The sequence below is a fragment of the Ictalurus punctatus genome, chromosome 18, assembly GCF_001660625.3.
Source record: "Ictalurus punctatus breed USDA103 chromosome 18, Coco_2.0, whole genome shotgun sequence".
NCBI lineage: Eukaryota > Metazoa > Chordata > Actinopteri > Siluriformes > Ictaluridae > Ictalurus > Ictalurus punctatus.
Genome location: NC_030433.2, coordinates 24,666,399 through 24,693,898, shown reverse-complemented (window position 1 = coordinate 24,693,898; position 27,500 = coordinate 24,666,399). Strand labels below are relative to the sequence as shown.

The 27,500-nt window shown below is 42.4% G+C and overlaps 1 protein-coding gene across 6 annotated transcripts in view; it reads left to right on the top strand.

Moving 5' to 3' along the window:
- The window catches only part of LOC108278797 (rho GTPase-activating protein 26), a 62,480-nt gene that overhangs the window by 24,926 nt on the left and 10,054 nt on the right, over positions 1 to 27,500 (top strand). For 5 of the 6 annotated variants that reach the window (XM_017492393.3, XM_047161908.2, XM_047161909.2 and 2 more), the window contains 19 exons: positions 3,644 to 3,739; positions 6,903 to 6,964; positions 7,060 to 7,131; positions 8,553 to 8,654; positions 9,179 to 9,289; positions 9,470 to 9,574; positions 9,822 to 9,951; positions 10,322 to 10,422; positions 12,948 to 13,042; positions 15,185 to 15,266; positions 17,723 to 17,759; positions 17,935 to 18,000; positions 18,387 to 18,461; positions 19,785 to 19,869; positions 20,061 to 20,119; positions 23,412 to 23,517; positions 24,545 to 24,704; positions 26,774 to 26,924; positions 27,235 to 27,403. In XM_017492393.3, the coding sequence (XP_017347882.1) occupies positions 3,644 to 3,739; positions 6,903 to 6,964; positions 7,060 to 7,131; positions 8,553 to 8,654; positions 9,179 to 9,289; positions 9,470 to 9,574; positions 9,822 to 9,951; positions 10,322 to 10,422; positions 12,948 to 13,042; positions 15,185 to 15,266; positions 17,723 to 17,759; positions 17,935 to 18,000; positions 18,387 to 18,461; positions 19,785 to 19,869; positions 20,061 to 20,119; positions 23,412 to 23,517; positions 24,545 to 24,704; positions 26,774 to 26,924; positions 27,235 to 27,403 (1,864 nt within the window). The remainder of the gene's footprint in view (positions 1 to 3,643; positions 3,740 to 6,902; positions 6,965 to 7,059; positions 7,132 to 8,552; positions 8,655 to 9,178; positions 9,290 to 9,469; positions 9,575 to 9,821; positions 9,952 to 10,321; positions 10,423 to 12,947; positions 13,043 to 15,184; positions 15,267 to 17,722; positions 17,760 to 17,934; positions 18,001 to 18,386; positions 18,462 to 19,784; positions 19,870 to 20,060; positions 20,120 to 23,411; positions 23,518 to 24,544; positions 24,705 to 26,773; positions 26,925 to 27,234; positions 27,404 to 27,500) is intronic. The other variant, XM_017492395.3, reaches the window with a different exon arrangement.

Sequence of the window (27,500 nt, the reverse complement as noted above, 5' to 3'; positions counted from 1 at the left end):
GTACTCCTTGGTTTGGATTCTACACGACTATAGAACTGTACTGGAGTGATGAACAATCGTTGTTAGTGATGATGATGATGTCTAACCCATCGATCTGGTGACTGAAGGCCATCGAACATGCTGGGGTTTTATGTGGTAGATTTCCTCATCCCAGTCTGAGATGAACTCCTGGCTGCTCCGCCGGTTAGAGTCCGTGCAGTTCGGGAATCATTTATAGTAGTTACTGAATAATATGCTTTAAGATGAATAACGTATGAGTAATAAGCTCACTGCTCTTGTTTTTTGGCAGCGTGTGTAATATGTGACCGCAGCGTCTTTCGTGTCGTCCAGCTTACTGCCAAGCCGAGTCATATTTATACTCTTTCTATTGGAAAGAATTTACACACGGCAAATTGTCTGCGCCCCAAAAATGAGTTCAATTCTCCTGCGACTATGAGTCACACGTTGCTTTTGGCTCGCGCCGCCGTGAACGATTTCTCTGGTGACAAGACGAGCGTCGATGTCAGAAGCCGCACTGCATGGAAAGTCTTTCAGAAAGGACGTGTATGTGTTCTGTTGTGTTCTGTTCTGTGTTTCGCTGGCCTTTCCTAGCTAAGGAATTCCTTTATCTTTCAACCTCCTGAGGTCCTGAGATGGAAAGTAACAGAAGCAGACGAAATAATCGCAGGTTGCCAGATTGGGTTCAAACTCTCAGGCTGAATCTTAATAGCGGGATGTTTCGGTCGTATATAGAATTTAAGGGCTGAGATATAGGAGAATGCACACAGTTTGATGAGTTTGTAAAAGCAAGACGTGGCCTATAATAAAACACGAGCAGTTTCTAAAAGCAGTAAAGCTAAAACCCCACACGGGTAAGATGTGTGTTCAGACCCACAAGTCAGCAATTTACTTCCAGTTTTAGTGTCGCGTCTAAGCAGTTTTTAAGAGTTTGCTCACATTTGTAGCTGTGCACAGATTTCCCACTAGTATTTCCTGCACCAGTGATATTTATCGTCTATTCCATGGCAACTGACTTGTTTTTGCTGAAATCCATTAAAGCCCCAGAGCTCAAGATGGGCTCGTTGTTTGTCTGGAAAGCCGCTGCTGTGAGAGAGACCGTGAAATAAACTCGAGTTTGAGTTCATGTTCGCTTCAGCATCTACGCCAACTCTGAAACCTGGCTAGAGATCGGGTGTAGAGGGGCTCGGTTATGGGAACGTGGAGCGTATGTGTGCCGTCTTGTGAATTAAAACAGGTTTAGGGGGCAGCGGTAGCTCAGTTGTTGAGACAGTGGACTCCTGATCGGAAGGTTGTGAGTTCTAATCCCAGCACTACGAAGCTGCCACTGCGGGGCCCTTGAGCAAGGCCCTCAACCATCAACTGCTCCGGTGTATAAGATGTGATGAAATGAAAGCTGCTCTGGAGAAGGGCGTGAGCTGGTTCTCTCAGGGTTCGGGTCTGTGTCTCTGATCGTAACGGACCTCTGACAGGCCCGGGCTTGAGCATTGGGTTTTTCTCAGGCTGAGTGTGTGTGTGTGTGTGTGTGTGTGTGTGTGTGTGTGTGTGTGTGTGTGTGTGTGCGGGGTGTGTGATGAATGCAGCGTCTGGCTGCTCTCAGCTTGTGTTTGATCTGCTCTCATTGGCCAGTCAGTGAGATGACCAGTGTGAGGTCGTGGGTGATGCGGCGTTGACAAAAAAAAAAAAAAAAGATCATTATTACCATATAGAAAATTTAAAAGTGACTTGTGCCATTCCTGTTTTATTTTTAAAATTCTGTTACTGATATGAAAATACATTGACCATCATCATCATCATCATCATCATCGTTATTTTGAGGGAAAGCGTGACCAGTGTGGACAAATGATGAGTGATGATGATGTCACAGGAAGTCAGCAGTCACTTTCTGCCTGTCCAGCAGCCGATGTCCGTGAGAGAACCAGATGTCCCCGTGTTCACTGATCCGAGTTGAGTTGAACTCAAGCTGGTCTTGGACCGGGGTCAGAGGTCATACAGTCCCACTCACTATGATGACATGCTTCCATCTGGCATGCAGGACGGTGGTGTGTCATGTCCTGTAGTTCAGCATCGTTAATGTCCTTCTGTTAGAAACATCACTCAGGAAGCCCTCAGTGTTCAACGCAGGAGCTGAAATTTTATATGATATATATGATAAATATGATATTATATATCATCGGCATAGGCATTTCTTCATCATACACGATCTATAGAGTTGCCTTTTAAAAACATTTGAAATAATAATAATAATAATAATAATGATAATAATACATTTGTTTATTATTAATAAACAGTTGTAATAAATGTATTATGTCTATTTTTTGGTTTATATTTATTTTGGTATTTTATTTTTATATGGCATTTCTATTTATAAAAACACTGAAGAAGAGAATTTCTTTTTTTTTTTTTTTTTAATTTGACAATTTTTAAAGAGATTAATACAAACTTTGATCTTCACATCAGCTGCTTCCATTCAGTTTGTAATCATTTAAATGTTAAAATTGTTTTGAAAAATGAATAAAAAGATCTCACTCAAAAACCGTGTAGCAGAAAGCTGTCATTTATCACCACGTGGACGTTATATCGGATCCTCCGGCCGAAATTCTGACATCAGCTCGTGATCTTTTATCACATTTCAGAGCTGTGAGGGAGGAAGTGAGTGAGGGAGTGAGAGTGAGGGAGTGAGAGAGTGAGTGAGTGAGAGAGTGAGTGAGAGAGTGAGTGAGGGAGTGAGAGAGTGAGGGAGTGAGAGAGTGAGTGAGAGAGTGAGTGAGAGTGAGGGAGTGAGTGAGAGAGTGAGAGTGAGGGAGTGAGTGAGTGAGTGAGTGAGGGAGTGAGTGAGTGAGTGAGTGAGTGAGTGAGTGAGAGTGAGTGAGGGAGTGAGTGAGTGAGAGAGTGAGTGAGGGAGTGAGTGAGAGAGTGAGTGAGAGTGAGTGAGAGAGTGAGTGAGTGAGGGAGTGAGTGAGTGAGTGAGTGAGTGAGTGAGTGAGAGTGAGTGAGGGAGTGAGTGAGTGAGAGAGTGAGTGAGGGAGTGAGTGAGAGAGTGAGTGAGTGAGTGAGTGAGTGAGTGAGAGAGTGAGTGAGGGAGTGAGTGAGAGAGTGAGTGAGTGAGTGAGGGAGTGAGTGAGGGAGTGAGTGAGAGTGAGAGAGTGAGTGAGAGAGTGAGTGAGAGAGTGAGTGAGAGAGTGAGTGAGAGTGAGGGAGTGAGAGAGTGAGTGAGAGTGAGTGAGAGAGTGAGAGCGAGGGAGTGAGAGAGTGAGTGAGAGAGTGAGTGAGAGTGAGGGAGTGAGAGAGTGAGTGAGAGTGAGTGAGAGAGTGAGTGAGTGAGTTTTATATCACTCGACATGTTATCATGCACAAGCACGTCTCCTTAAGTGTTCGGTTAATCCTCTCGCCCTCTCACCCTCTCACACTCTCGCCCTCTCACACTCTCGCCCTCTCACCCTCTCGCCCTCTCATATGCCGTTATTTCTGTCTGTTTCTTGGTCTAAATCAAGAGACGAAGCGGAGTTTTAGGTTTCGAACTGTTTTCTGCTTAAAGCTGTGAAAGGATATGAAACTGTGGCTTTTGCAGCACACTTACATCTGTACATGCTGTTCACATCCTGACACGCTCTCATTTAACACCTCTCCTCGTCTCTTTTTTCAGATCTGTCCACAGCACAAAGAAAGTTTGCAGAGTCGCTGAACGAATTCAAGTTCCAGTGTATAGGGGACGCCGAAACGGATGATGAGATATGCATCGGTGAGGCAGCACGCTGTTATTATTTAATAGCTCTGTAATTCTGTCATCCCAGCTGAAAGTAGATCCAGATTGAAGCAGCGCATGTAACACTCCTGATAATTCACAGATTATGAAGAAAATGACTAGACATAATGGCAGGTTCACTAAAAAAAACAAAACTAAAAGCCAGTATAGGGTTTGAATTTCCTGTAAGGTCTCACGGAAACTCAGGTGCTTACGGCTGTGGTTATTACGAGCAACATCTTGAATCTCTCTCCAGTTGTCACGTGTAATCTGAAACGTGAGGAAATTCACATCTCTAATTAAAACGATGGTTCTGTGTAGCAGTGCCAAGGGTCTGTGATTTTTTAAATATCATGAGAGTGTTTGAAATTACAGCCCAAAACGTGACTGAGTACGCGACAGTGAGTTATTATCCTGTTCATCTAGAGCCTTGAATTGACTCTCAATGAAAAAAACGAGTCAGCTTATAAATAAACTGGACCGTCACGCCAAGCACCGGTTCAGCTTAACCAGTCCACCTACCTGCATGTTTTTTTGGTGGAAGGAAAACCGGAGAACCCCGAGGAAACCCACATGGACACGGGGAAACTCTGGGACCCTGGATCTGTGCACTGCAAAATAAATAATAAAATCATAGCAAGGGATGATATCTTGAATAAAGGAGAGGTTATGTAATATTCCTCATTATGAGATTGTTATATAACAAATATATAGAAGAGCATTAAGATGATTTCTAGACGTATTTACTCATATCAGGCTTCTTCCAAAACGAATCTAAAATAAATGCTTAAAATAAGTACAATTATCGGCCAATAGAATGAGACTATTTCAAGCTTTAAATGCGTAGGAAATGTCTAGAGATTGGTTTAATAATCTTATAGTTGGGTTATTGTAATCTTAGAGTAGGAACAGAACAGAACCAAATACACAGCGTAGTTTCTGTTTTATTAACTTTGATCTTAAGCATGAGAATCAGCAGAACTTACATATCAATGCTTTAATATTGTGAAAACAGTGATGTCATCCAACACCTTTCTGAGTATCGCGAAATTAAAATGATGTATATTTTGTTCATGCGAAGCAGCTGATCCGATGGTGAAATATTAGATTTAGAATCTTTAAAATGAAAGTAAAATGTTTACTATACATTAAATACAATATCAGCAGATTGAGCTTTTCACAATTCTGGCGGCTGTTTATTAGCAAACCTTTATATCGTGATATACGGTACGTGGCCAAAAGTATGTGGACACCCCTTCTAATTGAGTCGGTCTCCTCAGACAGACACTGGCGGTAGTACGAGTCGCACTGAAGAGCCCAGTGACTTGTGGCACCTGACACACCATCTTCAGCACACGTCAGGTCATGAACGTTCTGCTGGATCTGCCCCGGTCTGTAATGCTAGCTCACAGAGCAGGGCTGCCAAGTGCCGAAGCGTGTAGTGTGTTAAAATCTCCTGTCCTCTGTCGCATCACTCACTACAGAGTCGTAAACTGCATCTGGAAGCAAAATCAGGACATGAACTGTACATCAGGAGCTTCAAGAAATGGGTTTCATGACCGAGCAGCTGCAAAATCACTATACGCAATGCCAAGTGATGGCTGGAGCGGTGTAAAGCACTGCCACTGGACTCCGCGGAAACGTGTTCTCTAGAGAGATGGATCACGCTTCACTGTCTGGCAGTCTGATGGACAAATCGGGGTTTGGCGGATGTCAGGAGAACACGTCCCTGTTCCAGCATGACTGTGCTCCTGTGCACAAAGCGAGCTCCATGAAGACACGGTGTGTGAAGGTTGGAAGAAGATCGAAGAACACGAGCGTCCTGTACAGAACCCTGACCTCAACCCTCAACCCTGACCTCACTGACTTATCACCTTTGGGATGAACTGGATGTTCATTTTGTTCTTGTGGCTGAATGAACACAAATCCCCACAGCCACGCCCCACAATCTAGTGCAAAGCCTTCCCAGAAAAGCGGAGGCTGTTATCGCTGCAAAGGTCAGCAACTCCATATTAATGCGCTGGATTTGCAACGGGATGACCAACAAGCTCATACAGGTGTGAAGTTCAGGTGTCCACATACTTTTGACCACACAGTGTATATTGTGTATTGTAGAAACGACTTCAATATGTCAAAAATATGATGTGTTTGTCTTATCGCACTGCCCTAACTCCGGAATAGAGGTCGTCCTCTTTAAGATATTCTTGAGAGAGAGAGAGAGCGAGAGAGAGAGAGAGAGACAGAGAGAGAGAGAGAGAGAGAGAGAGAGAGAGAGAGAGAGAGAGAGAGAGCGAGAGAGAGAGAGAGAGACAGAGAGAGAGAGAGAGAGAGAGAGAGCAAGCGAGCGAGAGAGAGAGAGAGAGAGAGAGAGAGCAAGCGAGCGAGCGAGAGAGGTCAAATGATTCTCAGTCACTTTAAGGAAGTCTCAGCACTGCACTACGTTATAGTAAACAGGTCCTGGCGTGTTATTTGGTGCTGAGTGGAGACTTGGCTGTTTGCCGTGATGTGGCGTGAAATATTTAGATCTTTATTTCAGATGTGATTTAGTGTTAATTTTGTGTTGACTTTAGACGGTATTTTCTCAGTGAATAAGATCACAGGTGCATACGGGTACAGGTACGATCACAGGTGCATACGGGTACAGGTACGATCACAGGTGCATACGGGTACAGGTACGATCACAGGTGCATACGGGCGGTACGATTCACCTCAGTGACAGACGCCAACAATGAGCCTCATTTATAAACCTTTTAGTAAAGTTGCCTGTAAATGTCCGCATAAACGAAACCAGACGGAAGATTTCCACTAGATTTAGAAAAGTTTCGGTGACGCTGATTTTCTTCGTACTTCACCCGTACAGGACACCGCTCATTTGCATTTCTTTGCATCAGGTCATTTACACAGGCACATATGGATGTAATGGTCAGGGGTGCACAAACATTTGGCCATATAGTGTGTGTAGCAGACAGGTGAAGGTTCAGAGGGAGCAGGTTTTGGGGTTGAAGACGACGAGAGTTGGCTAAACCTTCACCTGTGGAGGACAGGGTACCTGTAGCTCCAGGTAGACCGCTCCTTATTGTAGCCTGACGTGTACGAATCCAGAAGAAGAAAACAAAACGTTTAGCGTTCTGTGTCTTTGTGTGTTTCTTGTATTTAATAGCCAGATCACTTCAGGAGTTTGCTGGAGTTCTTCAGAACCTGGAGGACGAGAGGACACGGATGGTGGGTGGAGCCAGAGCCTTAATCGTTCTCAGTCCTTCACATCATCACCGGCAGGTTTTGTGGAAACTAACGGCATCTTTTTGTTTCTTCTTCAGATCGATAATGCAAACGATGTTCTGATCACACCACTGGAACGGTTCCGGAAAGAACAGATCGGAGCTGCCAAGGTGAGAAAGCTTCTCGTTTAAAATAATTTGGCTTAATGTTTGAATAAAATGTGTATTGAAATTAGACATTTGTACCTACAAGAACTCACAGACGGCTGTGAGATACCAGATCAAATCTCGAATCCTGAGCTGAATTGGATCTTCAACATGATCAGTAATATCCAATGCAGTGTGCTACTAGAGGCATAAAAAGCAATGAGTGATTCATCACCACTGCGTTATTTCTGAGAATTTGTGTTAAATTTATATTTCTAAAGTCCACTTCAACACTGATTTCAGAGTTTAAAAAAAAAGAAGTGAGGAACAATACAAAGAGTTCACATGCAAGAGCAAAGTGTAGTTTTATTTATTTATAGTGTAGCTTCGTTTCAGAGCATACATTCATTTTAATTTCATCTAATCCTTGTATTCGATGTGTTTTAAGGAAAATTCTGGATTTTTAAATCTCAATTTAAGTTATCATGCTAACTCACAAATAACTGCTCTCTGGACTCCCGAAGTTTCCTCTGCGTCCTCATCTCGTCATTGCTCACTGCGCTACACTGCCACCTGGTGGTGTTATGTACACATTGTGTTTTTAAAATGACACATTTTGAGTTTCATTCATTCATCTTCCGTAATAAATCTGAGACATATTTTTGGCTTTGGCTCGGTGAGATAAGGCTTACAGAACTCACGGGAGGAATTGGCCCTGAGTGTTTAATAATTGCTGAAGTGTTATTGCGAATCAGTTTAATTCAACTTTATTTCTATAACACTTTGAACAATAGAAATCCAGATGTCGATTCAGATTAGATTAGATCAGAGAAGAGAAGCCTTAATGAGGTGACGTGATGCGTAAAAACTATATAATTCCCGTAACGACGTGGACGTCCAGAAGGGTTCGAGCGCTCTGCAGTTCCTTCCGAATTCTGCCAGAGCACCGCGCGGTGAATGCAGTAGACTTGTGATGTCTGAGATGGGATTGTCTTTCTGTAAATGTATAAAGAAGGACCGATATTTCCCTGTATGCCACATCACAGTGCAGTTTCAAACATTTGGAATACAGTGCAGAAATGTGTATTAGTGACACGATTTCCTTTCATAAGTGTGTGGAAGTCACTTCACGCTGAAATGTTAATCCCAAGCATGACTCGGGGGCGTGGTTATAATCAGAGAAGGCGTGAAGATCCAAGCATCCAAACATCCTTTATCTGTTGGATTTAAGAGAAGTTTTAAACAGCTGCAATATCTAATATTTCAAATGAATTCATTGTAATTTTCTCACTGTGACTTCCTGTTCACTTCATTTGTACCCCAGAGGAGATGAAGTGTGTAGAGACGTTTGATATTGAGCCACAGGAAACGTCGTGCAGCTGTTGCATTATCACTGGATTCATTTAAGGCTAATTTTTTGATTGTTTGTTTTTACGTTGTTGAAGGAGGCAAAGAAGAAGTATGACAAGGAGACGGAGAAATACTGCACTGTACTGGAGAAGCACCTCAGCTTATCCGCCAAGAAGAAGGAGTCACACCTTCATGAAGTATGCGTCTTAACGTCATTGTGTGTTAGAAATCGGACACTCGGTAGGAAAATAATCACGGTTGATGCAGGTGGAGGTCACGACCTCCATCCACGAAGCCCCGCCCCCTAAATGCTTTCAGACGGTGCGGCGTTTCTAGAATAATCACCTGTGCTTTGAAAAATACACGTTATTAAAGTAGGACATCACATCACCCAACCTGCTCAGAAATCGGTTTACGTTCTCGTGTGGGAATACTCGTGTCTCCCTAGGATTTGCGTAACATGAAGCATGAAATGAAGGTTTATTTTAACCTGATATAAACAAGCTGTTACCACGGTAACTTACTGAACCATCACCAGGCACAGCCTCTCCCCCTCACTACGCTGTACTATTGTTTAGGTCCTCGTAAGTGTTATCACGTATCTTCAGGAATAGCGCACCCAGACGTGCTAACATGGCCGTGGCTAACAGTTAGCATGCTAATTGTTATAATTTGTATAATAGTAATTGTCAGCTTTTTGTGTTTCTTCGCTGTCACCCAGGCAGACAATCAGGTGGATCACGTGCGGCAGCATTTCTACGAGGTGTCGCTGGAGTACGTGTTTAAAGTGCAGGAAGTCCAGGAGAGGAAGATGTTTGAGTTTGTGGAGCCGGTAAACACAGACACGTTCTCACACGAGCAAATCATTTCACTTTAATTCATCGGCGCATTTCGTAGTTTCCCTGTAATCGTATCTAAACACGTCTAAACGCATCGGGATGTGGCGTGTTGTTTAGGGGAAACGTTTCCTGTAGTTTGTGCTGATGTTTCTCCTTCTGATTTGTGTTGCTAGCTGCTGGCTTTTCTACAGGGGCTGTTCACGTATTATCACCACGGCTACGAGCTGGCCAAAGACTTCAACCACTTCAAGACAGATCTCACTATCAGCATCCAAAATGTAAGCGAATGAATGATTTAATCCTCCACAACTGAGCCAAAATAGACGGGTGGACATTTCCACCGCGTCAGGTGTAAAGAGAGCGGGGAGGGGTGATGATATCTCCAGCTGTGCGGTCGGGAACCGCTGGCCGGGCGGAGCCAATCACCACCCCTCAGCTGGTGGTGGATGTTTAGGTGATTCCTCAGGAATGACAGGACGGATGTTGGAGTAATGGATTTGTTGGGGTTTGTGTTCGTGTTATCAGACTCGGAACCGTTTCGAGAGCACACGGTCGGAGGTGGAGAGTCTGATGAAGAAGATGAAGGAGAACCCACATGAGCACAAGAACATCAGTCCTCACACTATGGAGGGTTACCTGTTTGTCTTGGAGAAACGTAAGCGTAGATCCTCTGCCTGTGCACACAACGAGGACTTAATAACGTAGAATAACGTAATATAACGTAGAATAATAATAATGTACGGAATAAAGCACTTCAGGAAGTTGTTTTAGGAAAAGTTTCAGGACAGTAATCATCTATCACATGATGCGATGTGCAGAAAGTCCGCGAGTGTTTTATTTCTCAACGATTCGCTAATGATTACAATTTTATTACTTATAACGTATTAGGACGAGTGCATTAATGTAAACCTGTGATTTGCAGCTGTCTAGAAAATGATCCGACACCTTCTGACCAATCAGATTTGAGAGTTCCACAGCGCTGTGGTCTAAAAAGAGGTTTCTGTTTCCGGATGTCTCTCGTTTAGGTTCCTTTGTGTCCACGTGGGTGAAGTACTACTGCACGTACCAGCGCGAGTCCAAACGACTCACCCTCGTGCTCTTCGACCAGAAATCTGGAGGTAAAACTGTAAGTATCCTGTGTAACCTGTTCATGTGTGTAGAGCTGAGCGCACGCTACACGACTGCGGCGCCGATTTCCCCGAGGCAGAGTAATGGTGGGGTCGGTGACCACTCGCCGTGCGCTCCAGCAGCGACCGCTCGTGTAGCGTGATTGGTTACGTGAGGGCGATGTTCTCGGTGTTTTCCAGGGGATTAGTCGTGTACTCTGAACCACCGCCGTGCCACACAGCAACAACAGCTCTGAGAAACCAAACGAGTCTGAGATAAAATCTAATCTCCTGTCATCTATAATCACACTGTCCAGTGTCTCCCAGACGAGGACGGGTTCCTTATGAGTCTGGTTCCTCTCAAGGTTCCTCTCAAGGTTCCTCTCAAGGTTTCTTCCTCATGTCGTGTCAGGGAGTTTTTCCTCACCACCGTCACCTCTGACTCATTAGGGATAAATTCACACATTTAACATCTGTATCCTGAGTGGATATGTGTCTGTACCGCTGATTGTGGACAATGTCACTGTTAAACTCGCTGGTCTGTTAGTGTAGAACCGCACGTCACTACACCTCCGGGTCTTTTTGCAGAACAGACGGTCCTCGCTTCACCACTCCTTCACTTCACCACACGTTTCTCTTACTTCTTCTTTCTAAATAAAAACATTTATTTTTGTAAGAAAGTGGAATTTGGTGAATGATGGTGTGCATCCTGCTTTTCTCTTCTTTTCTCTACTTTTCTCTTCTTTTCTCTTCTTTTCTATTTTCTTCTTTTCTTTTCTTTTCTCTGCCTTTCTCTTCTTTTCTCTACTTTTCTCTTCTCTTTTCTTCTCTTCTTTTCTTCTCTTTTTTCTTTTCTCTTCTCTTCTTTTCTCTTCTTTTCTTCTCTTTTTTCTTTTCTCTTCTCTTCTTTTCTCTTCTTTTCTATTTTCTTCTTTTCTTTTCTTTTCTCTTTTCTTCTTTTCTTCTGTTCTTTTCTCTTCTTTTCTCTTTTCTTTTCTCTTCTTTTCTCTTCTCTTCTCTCGTCTGCCCCCCACCCCACCCCACAGTGACACACTCTTTCTCTCTTGACACCTTTCTTCTTTGCCAAGATCCAGAGAGAACACGTTGGCACAGAGTGTTGTATTGTGTGTATTCATGCGCCAGCGAGACGGGCAGGACGGGTCGGTGCTGGAATAGCAGGCTGGCAGCAGGGCCTGGCACCGTGTTCCCGCTCCTGAGCCAAGAGTGGGTCATTAACACTTTAGAAAGACAGAAATTGTGCCTGGCTGCGTTCCCGTACCAGCGTAAACAACTAAACATTCCCTAAACTCTCGTTCCCCGATCAGCTCTTACGCGTTATAACACATTAGACATTGTTAAAGAATTAAACAGATAACATTTACTCTTATTAAATACTTTTTGCATTCTTCACTAAGCAGAACAGGAAGTGACGGTGCATACCTTATAAGGGATTCAAAACAACGAGTCAGTTTTAGAGGCGTGTCTTACAGGATATAAACAGGAAGTGCCGTGTCTTATCCTGATGGTGCATGCACACAACAAAAACTTGCAGTGGCTTTTTGACCAAGTATCGTTGGACAAATCTAAACTAGGACCAGCTTTAGTGAGACGTTCTCTATTAACAATCCTAATTCATGTCGCTTTGTATTCGCATTTTCTTTGCGGAAATCGACGCCGGCCCGCACCGTCATTTCTGTGCATTCACACACGTGCTACACATGCAGTACTCACTGGAATATTTACACAGAATGCTGGCATTTTTAGGGAAATCTGGCTTTGTCCATTTGTGTATTTGCGCCTTAAAGCCTTTGCTAAATAGAATAACGTGTATTCACAATAACAAATATTATATTTTGCATTATTACACGTTATCAGCAACGTTATTAATCATAGACACAGCATGTAAAACATGCAGTAACAGTGAGCTTGTAGGTTGTGCCAGCGCTATGGGTTTACACTCGCACAGCCAGAGCTCTTATCAGCTTTCGAGTAATGTTATCAGGTATTTTTTACATTTTCCTCCCAGCTCTCGTGATCTGTTTGTAGTCTGTTTACATACTGGTCTTCATCTGTCTCACGTTATCTGGGATTATGGGCTATTGCATATACGGAGCTGACGAGCGAGGATTAGAGGGCTACCTGAGCACAAGATGGATGGAGAACTGCTGTGTAAACATGTCTGAAGTGTAGAGATGACAGGGCTTTTCCATTCTGCCTCCTAGTGCTCTGTGAGAGAATGACTAAAAGATCTCATGGTCTGCTAGTGGTCTTCTGTGTGTGTGTGTGTGTGTGTGTGTGTGTGTGTGTGTGTGTGTGTGTGTGTGTGCGAGTGCGAGTGCGAGTGAGCGAGCTAAGGGAATGACTAAGAGTATGTCATTGCTCTTATTAAAGTGAACACTGAATATTTATGAACCGTGTGTTCATTGTTATGTACATGTACAATGTACTAATGTTATGAACATTAATGTGCAGCGGAATGAAGGTCTTCATCATGAGTGAGTCTTACTGAGAAACTCCGTAAACATCTTTAAAATGTTTATTTTAGGGAGAGGAGGAGAGCGTCGTCCTGAAGTCCTGCATCCGAAGGAAAACAGACTCCATCGAGAAGAGATTCTGCTTCGACGTGGAGACCGTGGATCGGTAAGTTGCACTTCCTCCTAAACACCACCAGATAATGCTGCAGTCCACAGACGAGCGCACACACACACACACACACACACACACACACACACACACACACACACACACACACACACACCCTGGATTTAGTGCAGCAGACTTGGCGGAGATGTTAAACATACAGATTGACACACACAGTGCCAATACGCAGCTAATCGCTTTGGCTCGTCACGCAACTGTAAACGGGAGCAGAGAGGAAGTCTGAGTCTGAACTCACCATTGTGTGGGCTGTAGTGGGTGGAGGAGCTGAGGATTGAGCATGTAGCTGCACATTTAGCTGAAGTGTGTGTTATGTAATGTATATGTGTTTGATATTTTTTTTAAAAATGGTTTGATGTTATCTTGTGTAGAAATATTTTGACACTTTCACTGGCCTGGAAATACATGTACTCAATTCAGTTCAGTTTTATTTATATAACGTGTTTAACAGTGGACATTGTCCCAGACATGAGGGCTCTCTGGGACATAAGGCGGACAGACATTCCACCATCAACACACCTGGGTGAAGGTGTGAAAGTGTGTGTTGGGGGGGGGGGGGGGGGGGGGGGGGGGGGGGGCAGCATCCAAACATCCCAGTTCACCTCAACACTCTATACCTGAGAGCCTCTAGATCTGCTCCTTTACCTAAAAAAAAAACTCTTCACAAAAAGCTTGAGTAAACAAATACATTTTCAGCCTGGCCTTAAACACTGAGACTGTGTCTGAGTCCTGAACACTGATTAGAAGACTGGTCCATAAATGTGGGGCTTTGTAAGAAAAGCTCTTCCCCCTGCTGTAGCCTTCACTATTCCAGGTACCAACAAATAGCCTGCACCTTTTGATGGAAGTAGGCGCGGCTGATCATAATTAGACCAAAAGTTCTCTCAGGTACTGTTGTGCGAGACCATTCAGTGCTTTATAGGTGAATAATAGTCTTTTATAATCAGTGTGAGACTTCACTGGGAGACAATGCAGTGTGGATAAGATCGGGGTGATGTGTCGTATCTTCTGGTTCTAGTGAGGACTCTACAGCTGCATTCTGGACTAACTGGAGTTTGTTTATGCTCCTACTGGAACATCCAGACAGTAAGGCATTACAGTAATCTAGTCTAGAGGTGACGAAAGCATGAACTAATATTTCTGCATCATGTAGTGACAATATGTTTCTTATCTTAGAAATATTTCTGAGATGAAAGAAGGCTATCCTAGTAATATTATCTACATGAGCATCAGATGATAGACTGGAGTCAATAATCACTCCAAGGTCTTTTACTGCTGCACATGATGACACAGAAAGACCATCCAGAGTTACCGTGAGATCAGAAAGATTACTTCTAGCTACACGTGGGCCTGGTACAAGTTCTTCTGTCCTATCAGAATTAAGTAAGAGGAAGTTAATATACTCTGATATTGACGTCAATCTGGAGTCAAACTATCAATTCTGATTGGTTTTCAGTCACAATTCAGAGAAAGATAGGACGGACGAGAGAGAGAGAGAAAGAGAGAGGGAGGGAGAGAGAGAGAGAGATTGTGTAATATGGTTCACAAGTATGCTACCGTTATTATTACAGTTATTTATTATCAGAGAGCAAAACGTTTTCCTCCTCCCCCAAGAGAGATTCCATAACAAATTTAATCAGTACGATATCAAGATATCTCAAAAGATGCATCTTCCCTTCCTGTTCGTGTAGCGAGGTGATTGATTAACATTAGCAAACAGGAAGTGTTGCATAATCCAACAGCGCGTCATGCAATCTGGCCTGAAGCTCACATGTATGTTCATAATAAAGCACACATGGCAATACTCGTTCATGAAACTTCCACCGCTGCATCCTTGGTGCTTTGACCCACCAGACCCCCACACACACACACACACACACACACACACACACACACACACACACACACACACACACACACACACACACACTGTGTCATAGCTCTGTTAGGTTGATTGCAGCTGAACGTCAGTGATTGTGCCATTGCAGCCTTGTAGAAAAAGACTTGTGGCAGCATCGCTGTGGAACTTTACTGAAGGTGGAGAAATGAATACAAGGAGGGATAAATATGAGTGTGTGTGTGTGTGTGTGTGTGTGTGTGTGTGTGTGTGTGTGTGTTTTTCAGGCCTGGAGTGATGATAACCATGCAGGCTCTGTCAGAAGAGGACAGAAGGTTGTGGATGGAGGCTATGGATGGAAGAGAGCCGGTTCGTTCATTTATCTTTCCACATCCCACGTCCACGTTCCTCAGCATCATGCGAAGGGACAAACAGCATCATTGATTTGAGTGATAAATAAATGTATGCCCCTGCATGGTGTAATACATGCATCAGAAGGCGTTGATTAGTTTTCTAGCAGCAGTTCTGACCGTAGTTTCAGCTGTGACATCAGTCACAGGTTTCTATTAACACGCTCGTCCTAATCCGTTCTCATGTCTACCGTCACCGCTCCTTCACAGGGACGGGTACCGCGAACGCTCCCTCCGGCTAATAAAGAACACTCGGATTTAAAGCTTTAGTTTCTTTGCTTATTAACTTAAAGAGAGGAAAGGAAGAGATGCGTCGCTCCGTCCTGGCATTGTTCCTTCCGTATTCGCTAAATCTAATAAATAACATGCGGCAGGTTGGCCTGAGCAGTTTGCGTACTATAGTTTTAGTTAACACTGTTTTCACAACTTTTCAAGCATGTAAAATTAATAGTATAAACATTTAAAACAGATATTTACGTGATCACAGTCCTCACAATTAATATTGAGGGAATCTTCCCCTGGAGAGAATGACAGCACTGAGTCTCTTCCTGTATTATCTAATAATATTCTAATATCAATAAATAATATTCTAATATCAATAAATAATATTCTAATATTAATAATTAATATTCTAAAATTAATAACCAATACTCCAATATTAATAACCAATACTCCAGCATTAATAAACAATACTCTAATATCAATAAATAATATTCTAATATTAATAAACAATACTCCAGCATTAATAAACAATACTCTAATATCAATAAATAATATTCTAATATTAATAAACAATACTCCAGTATTAATAAACAATACTCCAGTATTAATAAACAATACTCTAATATTAATAAATAATAATCTAATATTAATAAACAATACTCCAGTATTAATAAACAATACTCCAGTATTAATAAACAATACTCTAATATTAATAAATAATATTCTAATATTAATAAACAATACTCTAATATTAATAAACAATACTCCAGTATTAATAAATAATACTCTAATATTAATAAACAATACTCCAGTATTAATAAACAATACTCTAATATTAATAAACAATACTCTAATATTAATAAACAATACTCCAGTATTAATAAACAATACTCCAGTATTAATAAACAATACTCTAATATTAATAAATAATAATCTAATATTAATAAACAATACTCCAGTATTAATAAACAATACTCCAGTATTAATAAACAATACTCTAATATTAATAAATAATATTCTAATATTAATAAACAATACTCTAATATTAATAAACAATACTCCAGTATTAATAAATAATACTCTAATATTAATAAACAATACTCCAGTATTAATAAACAATACTCTAATATTAATAAACAATACTCTAATATTAATAAACAATACTCCAGTATTAATAAATAATACTCTAATATTAATAAACAATACTCTAATATCAATAAACAATACTCCAGTATTAATAAATAATACTCTAATATTAATAAACAATACTCTAATATTAATAAACAGTACTCCAGTATTAATAAACAATACTCCAGTATTAATAAACAATACTCTAATATTAATAAATAATATTCTAATATTAATAAACAATACTCCAGTATTAATAAACAATACTCCAGTATTAATAAACAGTACTCCAGTATTAATAAACAATACTCTAATATTAATAAACAATACTCCAGTATTAATAAACAATACTCCAGTATTAATAAATAATATTCTAAAATAAATAAATAATATTATAAGGTTGTATAACATTCTATAAGTTTGTAACTGATTACAGACCTGTAATTGCAACCCTTCCCGTGTTGATTTGGGGGTCGTTATTTTGTTTAAAGATCTACTTAAGGCTCCAGTCTTCACTTCCTGCTAGAGGCAACCTGTCTTGAGTTCAGATATCCTGGTGTGCAGCAGATTTCATGAAGCCAGCAGTTCTCATAAGATCTACAAATCAGTGGCAGGAATTAAAAACCCAGCACAGTGTTGTGTTTTCCTGTGAGTGCTTTCCCCCGTAGGTCTCCTGGATCAATCCAAACAGGAAGTTTTTCAGTCTTGCTTCCTCCAGTCTTCATGTTTTGCACAATCTTGTCTGCACTTTACACTTGAAGAGTGTTCTAGATGTAACTACAGGCCAAAAACCACCCGTAAAAGATCTGAGAGGTGCACGTACCTGCTTCCAACCCTCTAAACCTCCGGGCTTTTAGTGTGTTGTGTGTTTGAAAGGGTATTTGTTTAGAGGCTGCACATTTACAAATGGAAAGGTAATGTAATAATATGCTGCAGCCTGTTTGTGGTGGGCGTGGTCTTTTACGAAGCTCTGTACTCAGTTGCAGGGTTTGTTTGCCGTTGCGTGGTGATTTCAGTTTTTTAATAGTATGTTTCGGTGAATGTAAAATGCCTCTTGTGTCGCAGGTGTACAACTTGAATCGAGACAGCCAGAACGAAGGCAGTAAGTGGCAGTATTTAGAAAAATAAAATTCCTAATTCACCTTCAGCTCCAGTTCGATGTTTTTTTTTAAAAACTTTTTTCTTTTTTTTAAACTTTGGTGCAAACACATACACTAATAGGCAATAAAAGCATATCTTCTCTATCTGTTGTTCTGATCTTTCTTGCCTCGCCTCAGTGGCCCAGCTAGATGTGATCGGCTTCAACGTCATGAAGAAGTTCATCTACGCCATCGAGACGAGAGGTACGACTTCTTCATGCCCTCGCTTGCGTGTCCCGCTCCACCTTAACAACACGTTTCAGTGCTTCCCACACGTACTGTAGGGGATGTTTGGGCCCGGGACGGATAATAGCATTCCGCTCTCTGCGTCTTGTTCCCTTCAGTAAATGGATGAATTGAACCGATGCTATCAAAGCCCAGACGACGTGTTTTATGAAAACGACTCATCACGACATCGTTCAGCTCGATTTAATGTCCGTTACACTTAAAATACCTGTAAAAATGTACAAAGCCCAAGTGCTTCATTTCATCTGAGTATATTTCAGACGTGTGGGAAACACTGTATTAGTAAACGTGTGTGTATTTGTATCTAATACTTCTTGTAATGTACTCTGTCTTGATCTTATCAGGTATCGACGAGCAGGGCTTGTACAGGATAGTCGGCGTCAGCTCCAGAGTGCAGAAGCTTCTGAGCCTCGCCATGGGTAAGACGCCACTGACCAGTGCTCAGCCGTTAGCGTATAGCCGCTACATAGTTTCAAAACATCTGTGTGGTCCCTTATTCCCACGTCCTCATCGAGGATAAGGATAACATTTATTCATCCCACACTGGGGAAATTCCCTCGTGACAGCAGCTCACTTCCACAAAAAACAGATAGGAGAGAATACACATTAAATAGGAAGCGGCTTAAAGTGAGAAAAGATTCACGGTGATATTATAATCTCCGTTTAAAATGAAGTTCTTCTACAACACGGAGGTGAACATGAATAAAATGAAAACCAAAACGCACCAAAACGAACCCGAATCTCGCCGTCCAATACACAGCGCTCGAGTGCCGGGTTCCCGGGTTACCGGGTCGGATTATATTAATAATAAACACGCTAGAAATAATAGTTTCTAAACAACAAAATCTCAACTGGATACAAATGTCAAATAACTATTTATTTATTTAAATATTATTGTAATTTCATATACATCTGGTGCGGGTGCTTGTTTTTGAATGGAAAGACAGAGTCAGGAGAACAGACGTAAAGCGTGACGCAAAGCGAGGTCAAAGCCCCGAATTAGGAAAACAACAGGGAAAGACTTCGTAATGTCACGGAAGAGCATCCGGAGCAAGACTTCACTGTGAACAGCCCAGAGTCCTGTAACGCTGTGTCATGGCGTTCTGCTGAGGATCATGGGTATTGCAGTCCGTTGGTGGTTTTGGGAGCACGTATTGACGATAAAGTTTTGCGTGGTGTTAAGCAGAAATCCAGAAGCTTCAACTAGAAAGAAACAAAAAAACGAATATTATGGCATCATTGAGGAAGAAACTCCACCAGGAAGTGACGTAAAACGCGTTTACTTTATTATTTGGAAAGTTGGTGGTTAGCTGCACAACATCTGAACCCAGTGAGAAGCAGAGAAGGGGAAGAAAGCGCTCTGGACTCCTGGTGCATGATGGGTATTAACAACTCCTAATGCTTCTGCTGTAACACACTTCTTTTGTAACAGGAACTTAAAATAACGGTTATGAAGCAAGCGTGTGTGCTCACGGTTATACCGGTGGAATCCTGCAGTGTTTCTGTACTCGAAGATAAAAATAAATCTCTAAAAAGAGCGTAAAGTAATAACTGGAAAAGTTCTCTTTCTGTATGACACTTGGAGTCTTTCTGGAGACCGAGCTGATTGCATTTCTCACGCAGGCAGTGGCGTGCGGTTCTCACGGTGAAAGGGACGTGTATTTATTTCCGTGTTCCAGACGTGGATTCATGTTCGTTATGAACAGAACAGAATAACAGCAGAACGTCATCTTTCTCATCAGATCCTAAAACGTGCGCTGATGTGGAGCTGGAGAGCTCAGAGTGGGAGATCAAGACCATCACCAGCGCCATCAAGCACTATCTCAGGTACGGCAGCATGCAGCACACGCTAGGTGTGTGTGTGTGTGTGTGTGTGTGTGTGTGTGTGTGTGTGTGTGTGTGTGTGTGTGTTGAGCTCCATTTATCTGCCCCGTGTCCTCTCCTGCTGTATCCATCACTGGGCCTCTCCTTATCTCTCTCTTTCTGTCCATTTATTTTATTCTGTCTCTCTGCTGCAGGATTCTGCCAGCACCACTGATGACCTACCAGTACCAAAGAAGCTTCATCAAAGCTGCCAGTGAGTGCAGGATTATTAACTCCTTTCCTTTCTGTTCCTTTCCTTTTCTTTCTTTCATCTTCTCTTTCCTTTCCCTTCATCTCTCTCTATTGTTCAGTAACATGGGTATTTGCCCCCCCCCCCCCACTTCCTGTATAAGTGCACGGTGTATGTGCTGAGAGAACTCTTCTCTCTTCAGAGAAAGCTCTGAGATCGTCATTAGACCCGAATCACGTGCATTTATGCTTTTTGCGTGCAGTTTATCACAGCTTTGTACTTTATAAAACTATTAACCAAAGACAGCGTCGGATACGAGTCGGTCGGTGTATTATTCCTTAAAAAAAAGAAAAGTTGTTGAGAAGTGGAGCGGAAACGTAAATGTGTAAAAGTTATTATAAAAATAGTTAAAATGTTTTTAAGGTTTGTTTGGAGAATGAATTCTTTCAGAAACACTGATGTAAATATTCCAGTGAAGATACAGTTCAGGCCTCCGTACTGCTGTGAGCACACGCAGTCTTTCTGCAGGGTCTGTCTCGTCCCACAGGGAACAGGAAGTGAGTTTTTACACCGCGCCCTTCACTGTCTTTCCCACTGCATCAGCTGCTGCTTATGGATGTTTTGTCATCTATCTCTCGCTGTCTGTTTTCTCTCTATCCTCGAATGGTTTTCTCTGTGTTCTGTTTAATTCCACATTGCCACGTCAAATTCATTCTCTCTCTCTCTCTCTCTCTCTCTCTCTCTCTCTCTCTCATTCCCTCTCTCTCTCTCTCTCCCTCTCATTCCCTCTCATTCTCTCAGCCTCTTTCTCTCTCTCTCTCTCTCTCTCTCTCTCTCATTCTCTCAGCCTCTTTCTCTCTCTCTCTCTCTCTCTCTCTCCCTCTCATTCCCTCTCATTCTCTCAGCCTCTTTCTCTCTCTCTCATTCCCTCTCTCTCTCTCTCTCTCTCTCTCTCATTCCCCCTCTCTCTCTCTCTCTCATTCCCTCTCATTCTCTCAGCCTCTTTCTCTCTCTCTCTCTCTCTCTCTCTCTCTCTCATTCCCTCTCATTCTCTCAGCCTCTCTCTCTCTCTCATTCTCTCAGCCTCTTTCTCTCTCTCTCTCTCTCTCTCTCATTCCCTCTCATTCTCTCAGCCTCTCTCTCTCTCTCTCTCTCTCTCTCTCTCTCTCTCTCTCTCTCTTTCACTCCCTCTCATTCTCTCAGCCTCTCCCTCTCCTGCCCCGGGGTGATGTGAGGATCTTGTCCTCATATGAACTCTGGAGTTTTCACTAGGCCATGACTTCTCCCTTTCACTCCTCATTCCTTTTTCCTCCCTCACATAGTTATGTAAAAATGGGCTCGGTGCCACCTGGAGCCTGTATGTAATCTGGGATAGAGAGAAGTTAGAGAGAGGAAAGAGAGGGAGAGAGAGAGAGAGAGAGAGAGAGAGAGAGAGAGAGAGAGAGAGAGAGCGTTTGGAATGTCTGTGTGAGAGATTGTGTGCGTGAGAGGAGAAGAGTCTGGAGTCAGGTTGTTAAAAAAATTCAAAAGAGTTCATACAAATGACAAAAATGTGTGCGTGTGTGTGTGTGTGTGTGTGTGTGTGTGTGTGTGCGTGTGTGCGTGTGTGCGTGTGTGCGTATGTGTGTGTGTGCGTGTGTGTGCGTGTGTGTGCGTGTGTGTGCGTGTGTGTGTGTGCGTATGTGTGTGTGCGTGTGTGTGTGTGCGTGTGTGTGTGTGCGTGTGTGTGTGTGCGTGTGTGTGTGTGCGTGTGTGTGTGTGCGTGTGTGTGTGTGTGTGTGTGTGTGTGTGTGTGTGTGCGTGTGTGTGTGTGTGTGTGCGTGTGCGTGTGCGCGTGTGTGCGTGTGTGTGCGTGTGTGTGTGCGTATGTGTGTCTGTGTATGTGTTTGTTTTCTGCACCATTGCGTTACTTCCCTCTTCTGCCAAACGTCTGCTCTATATTTAACTCCCCAACCCCCCGATGTAACCCACATATCACACCTCAACCATCTCGTGTGTGTACCAGCATTGCATCATGTCCTGATTCCGTTTTGTCCTGCGTCTCTCTATAAGAAAGTCTATTCCTCTCTTCATCTCCCTGCTCCACAGGAGAGGATTCGGGTGGACGTGGCAGACATGGCTCATGACCTTTAGAAGAGAAGAACACGTGATTTATTTATTGTCTCGTCGCAGTACGAAGTGTCACTACAACTTTAACCACCTAGTGGTGCTGAGTCCGTGTGTGATCAGGGAAAGTGGGGACAGTGCGAAAGAAACGGCTCACAAGATCGCATGAACATGGACAAATGCAGGAACATGCAAACGCACACATTCACACTAACACTCGCGCACACGTGGGCGGTGAAACGTGTTTTAATGAGGATGTCGTTTCCCGGGTGTGGACCGTGATGGAAGCTGAGCTCACACTTGGAGAAGGAAAGCACTGATATCAGAGAGGATTGCATGAGGCTGTCCAGGTGTGTGTGTGTGTGTGTGTGTGAGCACGTACATGTACAGATGTGCATTGGAATACATGAGCTGAGTTATGACCGGTCAAACCCGTTCAGAGAGGACATGTAGGTGACGTATGTGGCTGTTCATAACTCGTGTTCATTCTCGAACCCGTCAGCGCCGAACAGATCATGCGTTCATTACTCAGTTCTGGTGCCTTGCCCAGTCCAGTGTTTAGCTCGATGGTCCAGGGCTGTTTTTAATGATCATCAAAATTCCCAGATGTTTTCACCCAAATCCTGGCTGCCTCTGTCAGGAGGTTAACACGAGTCTGTGCATCTTTCAGTAATAAAATAAGCCCAAAATCAACGGGATGTCCAGACACCAGTTTCCTCTGGATTTCAGTCTGTGGTCCGAATTAACGGATGGGCGATTCGACAAAAATATCCAGACATGATATATATCTATGATATACGATATCTACATCACGGTCTGCAGGTTTCGTGAGAAACTACCAGCAAAACAGCTGCGCTGCGTTTCGAAATGAAATTGATTTCATAACAAATGAATCACCCTAAAATCTGTCATCTATCAAAACCAATTAGGAGTCTTTGTGGAGTTGGGGTTCTTGATGGTGCTTTACTTCTGGCCAGCAGGAGAGCTTCAGTGCCGAATCGCTCTGATTACGTCTCCGGCTTTTGCGTGAGAGATGAGTAAAAAAAAAAAAAAAAAAAGCGTTTACTGATTGATGCTGAAGAGATCAGAATGCACAAAGACCTTGCTCTTGTTCTTCTCTCAGTCTGTCTTCCTCTAAACATTCCCTTCCTCTTCATACTTCCTGTCCTCGCTTCTTTCCACACTCATTCTTTTCTCTGTTCCGAACCAGAACTGGATAATCCCGAGGCTCGTGTTCAGGAGATCCACAGCATCGTGCACCGTCTTCCAGAGAAGAACCATCAGATGCTGGAGCTGCTCACGAAGCACTTGGCAAAGTAGGTTGAGCAATTTTAATTCAGATCAATTTGATTCGTATTAGTGGACGTGGTCACAAAGCGGCTTGACGGAAATATATCATCTCTGTAATTTTACTCCACAGAATCTCTTATATTTGTGCGCTGCCGTTGGGGCCTCAGGAAATGAATAACATTTTCATATCATAGAAGTTCACATCGTTCAGGTGAAGGATATTTGTGGTTAAGAATGATTATTTAGTTTATTGAGAAAACAAAAAAAGGTGAAAGAATGAAAGATCGCTGGGTTTTTAGCAGAACTGAGAACTGAAAGGAACGTTTCAGCGGTGTGCGCTGATCCCCGGGTTCCAGCGTCTCATCTTCGGGTCTGCACGGTGTTTATAGCAGAGACCACACAGTAACCTGGAAACCATAAAATCTGTGTTTCAGAGATTTGTGTCCCTGTCCCTTATAGTTACAGACACCGATACGACACTATATCTGGGAAAATAAATAAATAAATAAATAAATAAATAACCGTTTCGGAGATAATCGCGTTTTAATTTCAGAGTCCGTCACTTCCAGGAAAACTGATATTATCGAAATATTTTTGATGATTCATATTTGTTCAGATATTTATGATTGTTCAATTAAGCGTTCTCTAGAACTGTATGAGCCCCGCCCCCTGGAGGCGTGTCTTGCTTTATAGTAGCAGCTTGTTAGCAGTAGCAGCTTGCTGTCCCGGTTGTTTAGATTGGGCGGGGATGTGGTGTATTTCGAACGCTATTGGCTGTTGTGTAAACCAGTCAAGCACTTCAACATGACGTCACTATGACTTCCTGTTTCACAAGGAAATATATACATATATAGCTTCATCGCTAGGCCAAATTTGAAATGTAAACAAACAATCTAACTGTGCTTTACCACAGCATGAGAAATAAGCAAAAAGGAAATCCAATTATTTACCACTAAAATTAGCTTCGTGTACAGGACGTTGTTCAGTCAGTGGAAGAAACGACTACATTAGAAGCAGTTGTGTAGTTTTACAGTAACGCCGGTCTTTGTGCAGTGTGGCGAGTCACCACCAGCAGAATCTGATGACGGTGGCCAACCTGGGCGTAGTGTTCGGCCCCACCCTGCTCCGGCCGCAGGAGGAGACTGTGGCTGCAATTATGGACATCAAGTTCCAGAACATTGTGGTGGAGATCCTGATTGAGAACCACGAACGTGTGAGTGTTCAAACAACTTCTTTTTAAAAAATCTACTTCTAACAGTGGACACAAAGCAGAGCACAACATCCTAAAATGTGGGAGACGATCACAAATGGCTCGTGGCGTGTCAGGAAGTGCTCAGTTCACATCTCCAGTTTATAAATAATCACTCTTTTTTTTGTCTTGTGTGCAGCATTCATTTGTCCAGCTTTCATAGAGTGTTTACAGCGTGTAAGCCTCTTTTCCCTCCTCAAGCGTGACACACAAGTGTGAATAAAATGCGTAATGACTCTGATGAAGGGGCTGAAAGAAACTCGTACCTATTTAAAGGGGCTTGTGTTAGCTGTAGCAGGTAACGCTAAAGCCCAGGCAATCTGCTTCCACAGAACTGCCTCACGACAGTAACCTGACCCGCCAGTCACATGACTGAACCTTGGCCCGATAAGCAGAGAGTGATTTTACCCTGTTTGCTCTGTTCATGTGTCCTCACAGGCCTGTGGAAGCAAATATATTCACAGGACAGCTAGTGAAAGTGCATTTCAGCTTTTATACTCAACTCCCGAGCTGGAATTCTCCTTGCTTTATTTTCTGTGAGCAGCAGAAAGCAGGGTTTGATGGAAAAATCAAGAGCTAACGTAGGGAACGTTTCGGACCCTGTAGATCAGTGATGCTGGGACGGAGAACAGGAAAATAAAGCTTTTTTTGTGTAGAGGTGTGGCTGTGAGAGTTTGGTGATTTTTAAAACAGTTTTTAACACTCCGCTCGTGATATAGCCGGGCTTCTGGCACAGAAACAACAGGAAATGCCTGAAATGCTGAATAAAATGAGCTGCTCTACGCAACCCAGAAACGACAACAGAACTGATTTATCTTCTTAAACAATGAACGAAACTCTCACACCGAACGTTCGGTGGTTTATTTTTATCACGTTGTGGTTGAAATCAAGACAGAGGTCTTAAAAATGTGAGTCCAGTCTTTATCGAGTTAAAAGCCGGACAAAAGACTAATTCAAAGTATAAGAACTGGACAAGGACATGTTTACATATGTATGTGTGTGTGTGTGTGTGTGTGTGTGTGTGTGTGTGTGTGTGTGTGTGTGTGTGTGTGTTTAACCTGGCTTTTCGTTTCACGCTGTAATGAACACAGTAAAATATCAAGTACAGATCCATTTAATTTATCCTTTATGATGTGTTCAGGTATGAATGAACCATTTCATTTTTTAGGCCACGCACACACACGCACACACACACACACACACACACACACACACACACACACACAACAATTTCTTAAACATTAAACATCATGTGCATGAATCAATTTATCATATCATATTCATACCACAGAGGTCAGATCCAGGTCAGGTTCAGTGAAATAATACTATAACAAAACTGCAAATATTTGTAAATATGTAACAAATATATATGTGTGTGTGTGTGTGTGTGTGTGTGTGTGTGTGTGTGTGTGTATATATATATATATATATAAGTATATATATATATTTTTTCTCCATCTCCTATCTGCAGTCACTCATTAGTACACTATCAGGAGAATCCTCGGGCATGTAAAAGGGTTTAGTTTGTTTATCTCTGTTAATATTGTTTGTATGATGGAGATTAAAATATATTGAGGTATCCTGATCGCTTTAAAATGATGAACAGAACAGGAGAATTAAATAGTGTATTTTCTGAATTACTTTAACTTTCTGGAAATTGCCATTATTAGGTATTATTAGGTTTCTCTTGCCAGTCTTGAATTTTTGACATTTTATTTCAGTATTTTATGTGCCAAGAACATGTAATTGTGAATATAATGTGTATGTTTTTAGAATTTATTAAATTGCAGGGCTTAAATCTCCACTCGGTGAATATTATTATATCATTCATACGACGCTGTCTTTGGGGAAAAGATCATTTTCATTGTTCATTAGATAAACTGACCTCGCTGAACTTGCAGTGAATTACTTTTTGCCTGATTTATTTCAGCATCATCTCATTCTTCTGAACTCTCATGCAGCAGCGTGTCTACTAACCGTCAGTAAAATGTTTACTCAGACTCGTTGACCTCACGGTATTATTACCTTCACAGATCTTCAAAGAGACGCCAGTTCCTGGAGCAGGACAAAACAGCTCTCAGACCAGCTTCTCCAGGAGGAAAAGCACGGAGAGCAAAGCTCCATCCTGCAGCGAGAGACCGCTCACACTCTTCCATACTCCTACACACTCCGAGAAAGACCGAGGTGAGGACATGTGGGAGGACATTAATCCTCTAGTTTCGGGCTCTGTTTGCCATTGGATGTCCCTTTATAGCATTGTTAGCAACTATAAACATTATTTATGGACTTCCTCAGGGATCCTGTAGCCCTTTGAACTCTACACTTAAGTCAAGTCTGATATTTTCTCTTGATAGATTTCTAGTTATTCTTGGAAGAGAAGAGCAAATAAACATATCGAGTGTATGCTCACTTAAATCAGGCGTTGACATTTCAGAACTTCCCCTGTTTAACGGGATCAGTTATCTCTTGTGGCTGACGGTTTCTTTATCAACAGCAGCAGTGGATAAGAGGAACAGCATGCAAGTAAACTCTGAACCACAGCCAGCGCTTTCGTCTCTCACCTGCAACAGCACTCATAACTGGAACAAGTTTATTAACCTCAGCAGTGGAGATGGAGAACAAGATGGCCTTCTCCAGGCACGTCAGAGCCGCTCCAATTCACAGTGAGTACACTGGGTGGCGAGTGGGGGTGTGGGTGGTTGTTGGGGGTGTGGGTGACGAGTGGGGGTGTGGGTGATGAGAGGGGGTGTGGGTGGTTGT